Genomic DNA, 13,416 nt, shown 5'->3' with positions numbered 1-13,416 from the left:
CCTCTCCCTCTGCCCTTCTCCCCCTACCCGCCCCTGCTTATGCTCTCTCTCTCTCAAATAACTAAAATCTTTACAAAACAAAAACAAGTACGCTTATTTCTATAGCCAGAGCCATGACTGTATAATTTTATTTTTTTTTTTGATTGTATAAATTTTAATTCAGGGAATTCCTCTTGAGTTTTGACTTTGACAAAATGAATGTGGAAGCCTGGTTTTTACCAGGATTTGTTTATTCCTCTTTGTATTCATGTTGAGAAACCAAACTGGGTGTCATATCCTTTTTCTTAGGGCAGTACTGAAACCTAAGTTCTTCCTCTTTTTTTTTTTTTTTTTTTTTTTTAAGAAAAAGCTGCTCCCACCCTCTTTATTTTCTTTCCTCTGGGCAGAGGAAATTCACACAGCCGGGATTAAAAAAAAAAAAAAAAAGAGATTTAAAAAAAAAAAAAAAGAGGTGGTCTTCTCTGCGCTCCTATGGAAGCGGCTGAAGCTCCCGGGCTCTGGGCACGCCTCTTCCACTGCCTGACGTCACACTATTTTGTCTTTGAATAGCTCATTGACACAATCGTCTCGGAGATCGGAGAACTGAAACAGGAGATGGTGCAGACAGATGTCAGCCTGGAGAATGGACTGGAGCCCAGCAAAGCCCACAGGTGACAGAGACGATCGGTGCCGCGCGTCAGATGGGGGCTAAGTGGACCCTAGCAGCTACGAGGACTGCCGTCTTGGTGGCTTCTTAGAAGTTTGGGAACTGGGAGTGTGGTGGCCTGTCCCGATGAAGCTCTCTGTAGGAGGTGGGAGTGGCCCAGGAACCAGTTGTCTGTTTATTTTAATCACTTTGAAGGCACTTGAACTTTACACACTCTCAATGCCTCCTGGCACCAGAACCCGGAAACCTAAAGTTCTGTCTGTCGTATCCACCTACTCACAGTGTTGGAAACAATAACGCAGCAGGATCCTCCGCGTGCAAAATAGAATTCAGTGTAGCCCGTGTCAGTCTCCAGAAGGCTTAAAGGGGCGTCCTAAGGAGGATGGACTCATTTTGCGTTCTCAGGTCAGAAAAATACCCAGTTCTTAACCATAGCCATTAGTCTAAGATATGACCCAGTGTGTTAGAGTTGGGATGTGGTTGTAAATAACTAAGAAACATGGGGGGCAACATGTGATGCTTGTTAAGCTCGACGTGTTGTGTTCATGTCGCACCTGATCTGAGTAAACTGTAAGGGACAGGTCTTTATCGGGGAAATGGGAGTGCAGAGGTCAGGGTGGGTGGGGGTGGTAGGTTGGAGGAGGTCCCTCCAACCGCATCTTAGCTCCTGGATACTGCAATTCATTGCTAGCAACGGCAACAGAATATAGTCACTACAAAAATGATGCAGACACCAGGTGCCTGCGAGCCCAGGGTCATTCTTAGCTTTCCCCTCGAAATGGGTCGAGGGAGCCTGATGCAGTGTGAAGGTGAGCTTCACGGAGTGGCTTTTGCTCACGAGTCACGAGACAGGCAGGAATCCTGCAAGGGCAGGGGAACCAGGTGGTGCTGGTTGCCCAGGCAAGTTTCAAACCAGCCCAACTTGTTCCCTGCCCTAGACCGCAGGGAGAGTAGGCAATTGAAGGAGGCACTTTGCAGCTGGAAGGCAGTGGCTTAACTTTCCTGTGTTTCTGGAGGAACCGTATTCCCCCTTAGCTGTGAAAATGCCACATGCCCTTCATTTCCTTCCCTTCTCTATAGGGGACAAAAAAAAAAAAAAAAAGCCAGGGGGTAGACCAGATGGTCCCCACGCTTCTTGCGGCAGCACCCAGGCATTCTGTCTGATTTCCCTGGACCTCAGCAGCGGACTCTTTTCTCCATCAGCTGAACAAACGTGCAGTGATTTTTGATTAAAGACTCTCCACCTCACACTCAGAATAGCGCCAAACTCAATGGAAGTGGACCTTTAGTCAGGGGATTTCCCTTTCCCCTTTGCGTTGTTGAGCGTGAAGTGGGAGTCCGGGTTGGTGTCAAAGGGCAAAGAAGAGAGCTTCAGTGGCTGATTTCTCCTCCATCCAGGGAACGTAGCACTGCAGATAGTCCCCAGACTCTGCAGGTGATGGACACCAGTGGCAGTATCCCCTTCCCCCCACCATCCCATGTGCAAGGGCCAGGGATGCTAGGTTTGCTAAAAGACGTGATGTTGTGTCAGCGGCCATCACATCACGATCTCGATGTCTGACTGCTGTAGGTACCAGGCTGGGAGAGCTGGGCTGCCATCTTGTCATTAACATCGCCATCTTTTTATTTTCAAATTTAAGAATGACTGTGAGCATTCCATAATAGCAATGTTTTTCCGATTAATGTCACTTACTCTTAAATGCTATGTTGGTTAGCAATGAATTCATGAGATTTCAGATGCATTTTACTTGCTGCTTTTTTCAGTGGGGAAGAAAGAGAAAAGGCAAGATTGTCTTTTTTGAACAATGTGTATGGTGTTTACCATGTTCCGGCCACTGTTCTAAGTGCGTCACGGCTGCCAGCTCATTGACTCTCCTAACTACCCTCAGAGCTGAACCTCCGGGAGGGCCCTCATTCTACCGATGTGGGACTTTTCTGACTAATGAGGCTATGGGCTTCTGTGCTGGGGTCTCTCGCTGATTTTGCCGAAGCTGGGAGTGGTGACTTCGCTATTAATTCCTCTATTTTCCCTGGCGATGTCTAGGTGGTCAGATATTGGAGAGGTAAGATAGAGAGGACCTTCTGTCGTTCCCAAAATGAAAGCAGAACAGAACTCTGGCCACAGGGAAACAGCAGGGCAGCCTGGCACAGAGCAGTCCAAATGACAGATGGAAGGAAAGGAAAGGGGGTGGTGAGAGCAGGGGAGCCACCACAAGTGAAACCCCTGCAGAGAGAAGGGGGATTCCCCCCCGCCACCCCAGGACCTTGGCTGGGCATGTTCGGGTTGCTGCACAGATGCAGAGACATCGCCTTCCTTTGTGGCATCCTCGGTGAGTGTGAGCTGTGGTAACAGCCTCATCTACCCCAGCCACAGTCACCACAAAGTATCTTTGTCCCTTCATTTGTTGAACACTGGGCTGAGTGCCACACTGGTGCCCTAGGTTAGGAAGGCTGTTCCTCTACCTGCACTGGCTTTTGCTTGCTCCTTTGTGGTTAATATTGAGATAGTCTTTAACCGTTTCATGGCTCATGGACCCCTTTCTCAGATTAATATGTTAAATGCATAAAATAAAATATGCAGGAGGACATAGGGAAAATAATTCTATGGCAGTAGAATGATCAGAATTCTTAAAATGCATGGTTTCATAGCATGGGTACTTCTTTATTAACACAGTAAATAACAAGGTCTAGGAACTACTGTCATCTGGGAGCAAAGATGGCCAGAAATAGTACTTCCTCACCAACAATGAAAATGTTTGGGGGTTCTGCTGGTGACAGAGTCTCAGCTACTGTGCAGATGACTGGGATTTGTTGCCTGCATTCAAAAATGGGAGGAAGTTAATTTCAAAACCAGGCTAGTGGGAAAAAAGATGGTACTTTTCTATCCAGTGGTTAGGTCTGACCTCCTGACATGTCAGTGTCTTCCAACACGGTTTATCTACCTTCCCTTCCGGGTACCCTCGACTGGCTTGGCTTTGGGAACACCAAACTCCCTGGTTTCCTCTCTCCTCACCTGTTGCTGCTTGTAGTCTCCAGCTTGTTCCTCCTCACCTCCCTCACCTCCTAACCCCGGAGCACCCAGAGCTCCCCAGGGCCTCTTTTCTCTCCTACTAACCTTGAGCAAGATACTTAAAAGTCTCCGTGCCTCCATGTGCCTATCAGTGAAATGAGGATATGCACTCTCATTGAGGGTGGCAAGAAAGATTAAGTGAGTTAATAGTGAGAAAGATTAAGTGAGTTAATAGCTGTAAAGAAATTCGCACAATGCTGGCAGAGAGTACATACCATATGTTGTTTATAAAAGAGAACTTGGTAATTTCATAGTTAATCCCTTCCAGTCTTGTGGCTTTGATACCCTGTGTATATTGGTGATTCCCGAATTATATCCCCAGGTTGGTCCTATTTTCAATCCAGATGTTTGCATCTAGCTGTTTATTCAGCCTGACCTCTGGTATCTCAAACTTACAAAGACCAAGACTGAGTCCTTGCTTCCTTTCACAACCCTGCTTCCTCCTTGGTCTTCCCCATCCCAGTGACCATGGCTGTAGTTGCTTGGGCCTCACAGCCATCCCTCTTGCCTTTCCATCTCTCATACCTGTGCTCCATCCATCTCCAGACCCTGGCAGTTCTACCTGCTAAGATTCCCCCATTAGCACCACTGCAGGAGACACCTGCCCAGGCCTCTGCTTTCACCCATCCTGCCTTCCCTGGGTTGTTATTTAAGCAGCGTAGAGAAGGATCTGACTTTCGTTAACCCAAATCCAAGTCATGTCACTTTTGTTCAGAGCCCTTCAGTATTTTTCATTCATTAAAATCAGAATCATCACCATGGCTTTTGAGACGCTTCAGGCTCTGACTCCTCACATCCCCAGACCCTCCTTTCTTACATCCTCTTCCTTTTCTGTCCCTGGGCTCCAGCCCCACTGGCTCTTTCCCCAGAAGGCAAAGGCCTCTTGGCCTTTGCACTTACTGTTCCCTCTGCCTAGAAGGCCCTTCCTCCAGGAAGCATTCATCTTGGGACCCTCATTTCTTCTGTCACCTTAGCTGACTTGATTTTTCTTCATAAAACTTGTACAGATTGACATACATGGTCACTTGCTTAAATTGTGCATTTTCTGCCTCTCAGCACTTGGAGGGAAGCGCATTGAGAGTGTGGGTTTGGCCTTAGAATAGTGTCTGGTGTGTAGCATACACTCAGTACGTATTTGGATGGATGAATGCATGATGCCAGCCCTTTGGAGATTCTAAAGTTATTAAAGTATCAGAAACCTCTTGCAGAAACAAGACATTACCCTGTAAAGCAGTTAGCTGGTGCATAAAAAATAAAAAAAAAAATCAGAAGTTGAAAATGTGTGATGGGCCTTAAGCTGGCTCCCTAGCAAAGAAGAGGGCCCAGGGCACCTTCCTGTTATGTGCCAGCCATGTTTCCCCCATCACTTCTGGGTTCTAGCCTGTTGTAAACACCTGCCAATAGAGGAGCATCTGATTAAATCAATTCCATGCCCTCTGCTAACATTTTACCAAAAAAAAGCTAGGAATCCAGGAGAGGGATCAAGGAATTCTTGTTCCTGCTATTTCTTATTTCCTCCTGCTCTCCACTTCATTGCCCCCAAGACTAGAGTGTGAAGAAATAAAGGCTTTGTGCTTTTCCTCTCCCTCCCCCATGATTTTGTAGTCTGCTTGTAGTTGGAGCCAGCACAGCAGGCCTGCTGTAGGCAGTGCTCCACCCCCATGGGCCAATCTGGACCCATCACCTCTAGGCTAGGACAAGTCTCTGAAGTTCCCTTTGTCCTCAGGTAGAATAGAGGGATTGAGCAACAGGCAACTTCATGAGCTGAGGCTCAGGCTGGCTTTGCAGGCTGCGGGGGTGGGGGTAGTTGGCGGGGAACCTGGCTGGACCAGGTCATCAAATTGTTACCTTTGTTTACCCTCGTCCTCACTTCCCTCACTCCTCCTGTCACCTTGCTGGTGCACTCCAGCCTGAGTAGATCGCTGAGGGGGATGCCCAGGGTTTTGAAACTCTACCCCCAACCTGCCCTCCCCCCACCCTGGAATCAGACATGCAGAATTCAAAAATACCTTGGCCAGCTCTGCCCACTCCTATAGTGTAGCAGTTGGTCATCACCACTGGAAGGGTCTGTGTGCCCCAGGAAGTTCTCAGCTTCCCAGCGGCTACGCATTGATACCCATACCCCAAGAATCTCAGATTGCTGGTCCCTGGTACCACCCTTCACTTTTCCCACTTGACTGATGTTAAAACACAAGGTCAGAAGAGAAGATCAGTGGCTTACAGTTTGGGGAAGAGATGCCCAGTGTTTTACTCCAGTATGTCTCCCGAAGTACCATGGTGACTGTAGTAGTTGCTCTATGTCTTTCTGGAGCAACCCATCCTCACTTTGTGCTGCTTTATTCAAAAAAACAAAAGCAAAAACAAAACTTTCCACTGAATTAAAATATGATTAAGAAAAGCGCACCAATAAGCATGCAGCTAGGTGAATTTCCAATGGTAAACATACCACATAGCAGCTCCCAGATCAAGAAACAGAACATTCTCAGCAACCCCCGACATGCTGTGCACCCCGAGAGGAAATACGCTCCTCACTTCTATTGCCATAGATTTGTTTCGCCTGTTTTGAGCTTCATATCTCTGGAATCATACAGCATGTGCTCTTTTTTTTTTTTTTAAAGATTTTATTTATTTATTTGACAGACAGAGATCACAGGTAGGTGGAGAGGCAGCCAGAGAGAGAGGAAGGGAAGCAGGCTCCCTGCTGAGCAGAGAGCCCGATTCGGGGCTCGATCCCAGGACCCTGGGATCATGACCTGAGCTAAAGGCAGAGGCTTTAACCCACTGAGCCACCCAGGCGCCCCAGAATGTACTCTTTTAACTCTTGACTTCTTTTGTTTGACGTCTTGTGTGCTATTCCATTGTGCAAACCTGACACAATTAGTTTATCCATTCTACCATTAATGGATATTTGAATTGTTTCCACTTTGGGGCTATTTTGAGTAATGCTGCTACATACATTCTTGTGCATGATTTTTGGTGACACACCTCACTTAGGAATATAGGAGTGGGGTTGTTGGGTTGTTGGATGGTTAAATATTCAATGTCAGTAAATGGTGCTCAAGAATTTTCCAGTCAGTAGAGTCATTCACACTTCCACCACCACCAGAATATGGGAGCTCCAAATGTTTTGTTCTCCTGGTCTACACTTGGAATTGGCTGCTTTTTCATTTTAGTTATCTGGATGGGTGTGTGGATTTAGAGCTTCTGGAAACATGATGGGTGAAGACAGGTAAGGGTACCTGTATGTTGTGACTCAAGTACTGATCTCAGTGCTGTGGGAGTCAAGAATGGGAACTCTTTAGTTTTAACAGAACATCATTTTATAATTCTTGCATGTTTAAGTTCAAGGCTAAAGACATGAGCCATGTTTACAGCCAGTTCATTGGGTGATATTTATGGAAAGCATGAAGTTATGGAAAGGAATATTTGGGGGGAGGAGATAAAAAGAGAAGACAATCTAGAAATTATGAGTGTAAATACATATGTATCTTTTATTGTTTATATTTCTGTTTATGAATCTTAGATCATAAATTTGTAACAGAAAAAAAAAAAAACCCATCTATGAAATACTCTCCATGTCTTGGATTCTTTTGTTTTATGCTTTACTTTGTTCAATACTTACATGCTGAAGTATTCAGCATCTCATGAATTAATTTGACCAGGCCATTAGCCACATCATAACTAAGAAATATATGTGCATAAAACCAGTAGAGCTGTAGTGAGAGTTCTAATTCTTCTCTGAAACTCAGGATACATCTGCATCCAATGCTGCTTCCTATGTTTAAAAAAATACATGTTCTTTTCTTTTAAATACATGTTCTCAACTGCAGTGACTTCAGACACAGAATTTAATGTTACTCCCTATTATTCCATTCCATCTTTCCTCTTGAAAAGTCAGATACAAAGCGATCATTCTTGGTTAATCTATACCTGCTTTTTAAAAGATTTTTCCAGACTGTATTCATGAGGTCATCGGGAAGCAAGGTTAAATCATCATATGCAGAAATCAGTTTGCATTTTGTCTTCTCACAATGTCTGTGTTGTGGGTACTCAGCTAGCAAAGCAAATATTTCCTCTTTTGCCATGTCTGCAAAGCTGCATGTGCCACAGGCCACTGGATCAGGTGCTAGGAGCCCATCCGTAGGTCCCACAGCATCTGAAAGTGAGCCACTGTCCTAGAACAAGTGGCATCTGTCACAGAGGCTGGTTTTCCTCCTTTCCCAGGAGCTCGTGTCTGTTTCAGCAGAACCTGGGAAGCTCACAGTAGTCACTGGCCACAGAGTACTGGGTATATCTTGCAGCATCTTAGACCTCTTGAAATGGGTGTTTTGTATTATCAAAATGTAGTTTCTTTGGCCCACCTGGCTAGCTCAGTCAGATGAGCGTGTGTGACTCTTGATCTCGGGTTCGTGAACTTGAGCCCTGTGTTGGGTGTAGAGATTACTTGAATTTTCCTATACCCATTGAGGATATTCTCCTATGACTAGTTTCATTCACCCCCAACCCCCCCAAACTGTTTCTTTTCTTTTTAAGATTTATTTATTTATTTGGATTTTAAAATTTATTTATTTACAGTGACAGACAGAGAGAGAGAGAGAAAGAGAGAGAGAGAGGGAGAACATAAGCAGAGGGATTGGGAGAGGGAGAAGCACGCTTCCCACTGAGCAAGGAGCCCGATGCTCAATCCCAGGACCCTGGGATCATGACCTGAGCCGAAGGCAGATGCTTAACGACTGAGCCACCCAGGCGCCCCCGCAAACTGTTTCTTGATTTGAAGCCACTGCTGGGTGTTTGGGAAATGGTTTCAAAGAATTCTATGAGGATTGAACCAACTCTTTGCTTATACTGTTACCAATGTAGCAACAATTAAGTTCAACTTAAAGAAAATATGTATTAAGTAGGTGCTGTTTGTTTAAATACCTGGACAGTGGATCCTGCAGGGAGGAAGTATTGTAAAGAAGTATAATAGAATGCAATGGATGTAATAGTGGAGTATACTAGATGTTCTGGAACCTGATGGACAAAGCAGGTAATTCCAGGGAAGAGGTGGTTTTAGGAAAGATGAGCCCCCACATTAATCTTAAGAATGAGGTAAGCCTCCAGATCAAAAATGCCCAAACACCTTTTTAGTCTGTTTTGATTGGTGATATCTATTATATTGGGGGAAGGTTTTTAAAAAGAACATTTATGATCTTTTTTTTTTTTTTTAATTTATGTATTTATTTGACAGACAGCACAAGTAGACAGAGAGGCAGGCAGAGAGAGAGGAGGAAGCAGGCTCCTTGCTGAGCAGAGAGCCAGATGTGGGGCTCTATCCCAGGACCCTGGGATCATGACCTGAGCCAAAGGTAGAGGCTTTAACCCGCTGAGCCACCCAGGCGCCCCTATGATTTATTTTTTTGATGACCAAGTAGGACATGTACATTATAGAAAAAGCATAATATAAAAAATAGAAAGATTACCATGAATCCCTGAGAGGAAACCACTTTTGATTGTTTTTTGACTGTCACATTTCTTTTCCTTTGTGTGTATCCCTCCAGTGTTTTTCTTTGCATTTATTTTTTATTATGTTATGTTTGTCACCATAGAGTACTTCATTAGTTTTTGATGTAGTATTCCAGGATTCATTGTTTCTGTGCATTTAGATGGCAGATCATGCATGATTTTCACAGATTTAACAAGGGTGTTTCTGATCATCCTGAAAATGCAGTGTATCCTAGGAACTGATCCCATTTTTGTCGAAGGTTATCACCTCCCAGTTTAGTGGCTGGCTTCAGTGTCCACAGTACTCTTGGGCACACAATTTTAATGATGGCCTACTCTCGCTTAGAAACACTTTACCCCTTAAAGACCTTAGCTTGCTATTACATTGGTAGTTGATTCTGCCGTGAAATATTTGCTTGATTAGAAGGCAGTGGTGATTTATCCCAGCTGCGAAATAACACTCGTGTAACCAATAGCACGTAAACACTAAGAACTGCAAATCCATGAAGTGCTTGCCCTTTCTGCGAAGCCTCGTGCATGCCACTGCTCAGGGTCAAAGGTCAGTGGGCCAAGACTTCCAGCCTGCCTGGCTCCTTCTCCTATTTTCAGCTCCAAGGGCAGCCAGGACAACATGTTCTTTGTTTCTATTTCTTAGTTTTACTGGAACCCATGAAGGCCCCTGCCAACATTGGCTCCATATCTATCCTTTTCATCTCTAACTGGAGATTCAATGACAGGAAGTTCATAAGCCATAAAACTTACCAGCTCTTTCTCCACTCTGAAAATGGCAGTGCTTCCTCGTGCCTGGAGGCGGACAGGTATTTTTGGTCCCGTTTCTGCATTGTTCTCTCCTCCTAGCCCTCTGTAGATAGAGCGGAAAAATCACCAAAGGCCCTGAACATTTTTCACAAAAATCCTCTGTGATGTGCTTTTAGCATTCGTTTTGAGGAACCTGAGCCCTTGTCTCTCAGAGAGCAGCAGAGAGAGTTGAGGACGGGAATAAAACTCAGAACCCAAAATATATTAGTCTTTTTCCTTTTGGAGTTTTAAAGGAAGAGAAAAGACCTCGAGAAATTAAAATATCAACTTGTATGCTGTAGGAGACCTCCCGAGTCAGAGAGTTGGACCCTGTTCTGCCAGTTTCTAGCATTTTGACCTTGAGTAGGGAGCTGAGCTACAGAGTCTCTAATACCCCTTGGATTCAGATAAATACACAGTGATCCTTACAGGAATAGCCTTTCCCCCCCATTACTATTCCCATCTTGAGTTTGGGTAAAAGTTCCTCAGATCACCTGGCAATTTTTCTATGAACCAAGAAATTAACCAGGGCCCCATGTATGACCAGAATGAATTTGAGCCTCCCTTCCTCTCCAGACTTAAATATTTCAGAGTAGGGGCTGAATTCAGCTTCCAAATTCTAAAGAAGTGTTTTCATGATGGAAAGTAAGATAACACTGGACATTGACTAGTAGGTATTTTTTAAAAAGATTTTATTTATTTGAGAGAGAGAAAACAAGCAGGAAGAGAGGCAGAGGGAGAGACAGAGGGAGAACCAGGCTCTCCACTGAGCAGGGAGTCTGATGCAGGACTCGATCCCAGGACCCTGAGATCATTACCTGAGCTGAAGGCAGATGTTTAACCAACTGAGTCACCCAGGTGCCCACTAGTAGGTATTATTGAAGTGGCAGGTTTTCTGGGAATTTTTCATTGGCTCCATGTGCATATATGTGTGTGAAACAGAAATTGGAACTGGTCCTTGTACCAGCAACTTTTATCAGATCTCTTCCATGCGAGCAGTTGTTTTCTTATCTTTACACATAAGGGCCTCTTCGACTTCTATTTTTTCAGAAGCCATTGATGGCAGACCCCTCACTTCTCTCCTCCAAAGATCAAGGAAGCCCTTGATTCATCTCCCACCAAGCCTACCATGTTGGCCACTGCTTGATATTTGGGGTGTATTTGCTTTCTTTTTGATATGTAGACAAGGATCTATTGCTTCACGAGCAAGGCCATGACAGATACAAGACTCCGACTTCTGTCTGGTGCTTAATTCTGTTTGTTTGTTTTTTTAAGATTTTTTTTTTATTATTTATTTGGTAGAGATCACAAATAGGCAGAGAGGCAGGCAGAGAGAGCAGAAGAAGCAGGCTCTTTGTGGAGCAGAGAGCCCGATGCGCGGCTCCATCCCAGGACCCTGGGATCATGATCTGAGCCGAAGGCAGAGGCTTTAACCCGCTGGCACCCCTGGTGCTTAATTCTTAAGATGACCCCTCTACTGGTCCTGTGTAGCTGGAAGCCGGAGCCCTTGGGCATGCCATGCCCCAGGCTGCAACTTTCTTGCCTTTGAAGCCCACTGAAGTAACATCATGGTGAGAAGGCTGAAGCCTTCACATGGGCAGAATAAAGAAGGGAGGCCTCCATTACAGAAATACCAAGAGAGAGGGCTTTTCAACCTTTCTTTATCCCATCTGTAAGTTGAGGATGGCAAGCAGTAGAGTCCAGGTTGGGATTAGATCCCATTGGTGGATGGAGAATGCTCCAGCTGTGAGGACCTGCCAGGGACCATCCCAAGAAAGCTCCAGAACTGTGTTTATAGAATAATCTTCGTGTATCCTAGAATGGAAACACATCACCTTGTGTTCTTTTTTTGAATTTCTGGAAATTGGGGGACAATGAAAGAAACATTCTGGAAATTAATCTCAACAAAATCTTTACTCATAGTTCCTAGAACAGTCCAGACTGACTCTTAGAGTCTGTTCTTTTTAGGCTTTGTCTGTTTTAGTAATAGATTCTATTTCCAATAAGACTATCTTTAGAGACAGGGGAAACTGAGTCCGAGTTGCCTATAATAATAGGCCAAGGCCTCACAGGAAGAGTCAACTGAGGCTTTGATTCCAACTCACTGCAGGTGCTCTTTCTACCAAACCACTGGAAATTATGAAGCCAAGGGGAGGCCAGAATCGGGCTTGACCAGATTAAACCATGCATGCCTTATAAAATTTAGCACCTTGATCTTGATTCACGTGTGCAGGAAGTTCTCACATTGATGCGTTCTGACTCCAGGTAAATGCGAACTTTGTTGACAACCAAATGCTAAAGCCCCCCGTAGGTGTGTGTGTCCAGTTCCCACTCTGTATTTTTCCATACCACAACAGAAGACAGCCTTCCTCTTTTACTCTTGTCTTCTCTGTGCTCAACCAGCTGGTACATGTCAACCTCTTTTGTTGGAATTAAATCTCATTCCCAGTAGTGGGATAAGGCATTCTGTATTTGGGAGCCTTGAACGGAACATGTATCATTAATATCCTGTGTTTAGTGGATGTCAGCTAAAACTCAGCGTTGACTTTTCTATCCAAAGGCCACCCCCTGCCAGCTGGTGGGAGGTTGGAGGGGTTGTCCATGAAGGAAATTTATCAACAATGAGGAAGGAGCTGCAAACACTTAGGGTTTGTTGCTCTGGAAGGATTCAGGATGCTTCCTTTTCTTGCCCCAAGCCTTCAGATGGCCAGAGGCCAGGGGGATCTTGGTAGCTGTGGTGATTTTTCCACCCATTTCCTGATAAACATGGAGACAAGAACCTTTTGTCTCCAGAGACTGGAGCTGAGCAGCCGGATTCTATTGTTGGCCTGGCTGAGGGAAGGCCTAAATCAGAGGTTATGCATGGGGGACCCAAGAAGATGCTGATGGAGAGACACAGCGCCCATGATGTTTCTTGTTGCCACTGGGCTTCTCCCCTTCCTCACTCAAAAGGAATAAACCTATTGTTTGCAGATGAACCCTACCAGTCTCCCAGCAAGGAAGTATAAGATCAATGCCTGCCTGGGAGGTGAAGCTAGGCTAGTGAGAGACGTGAGTGCAATACAGAGTAAAATAGGGTAAGTGCCCCAGAGGTGCATACACAGTGGCTGAAGGAATTGAATGCGCCAAAAGATGACTTGCAGAAGATGGGGAGGGAGCAGGATCTGACCTTGGGTTTGACAAGGGGGTTGGAACCATTGTCCAACTGGGTGCCCCAGAATAGCTTGAACCCAGTCAAGGGGGGAGCTGAGCAATGGCAAAGAGATGCTTTTGGGGGGAATCCTCTTCCCCACCTTGAGTCCAAGAGCAAGGTTTATAAGTACTAATACGGGGAATGTAGTCTTTTGTTTTAATCCAGATTGTCTCAGCCCAAAACTGTGCCACAGTTTTTCTCTTATTCTTGTATCATCTTGCCTAT

The 13,416-nt window shown here is 45.1% G+C and overlaps 1 protein-coding gene across 11 annotated transcripts in view; it reads left to right on the top strand.

The window, feature by feature from the left end:
* RIN2 (Ras and Rab interactor 2) overlaps positions 1-13,416 on the top strand; it is a 243,456-nt gene that overhangs the window by 177,572 nt on the left and 52,468 nt on the right. For 8 of the 11 annotated variants that reach the window (XM_047744491.1, XM_047744490.1, XM_047744492.1 and 5 more), the window contains one exon: positions 550-650. The exons of 1 other annotated variant lie outside the window; for it this stretch is intronic. In XM_047744491.1, coding sequence (XP_047600447.1) covers positions 550-650 — 101 coding nt within the window. Of the gene's footprint in view, positions 1-549; positions 651-928; positions 1,052-12,956; positions 13,076-13,416 lie in introns of those variants that run through there. 2 more of the 11 variants (XM_047744499.1, XM_047744498.1) reach the window with 2 other exon arrangements.

Source organism: Lutra lutra, chromosome 9 (genome assembly GCF_902655055.1).
Source record: "Lutra lutra chromosome 9, mLutLut1.2, whole genome shotgun sequence".
Lineage (NCBI taxonomy): Eukaryota > Metazoa > Chordata > Mammalia > Carnivora > Mustelidae > Lutra > Lutra lutra.
The sequence above is the reverse complement of the archived record's forward strand: the minus strand, read 5'-3'. Positions and strand labels throughout refer to the sequence as shown.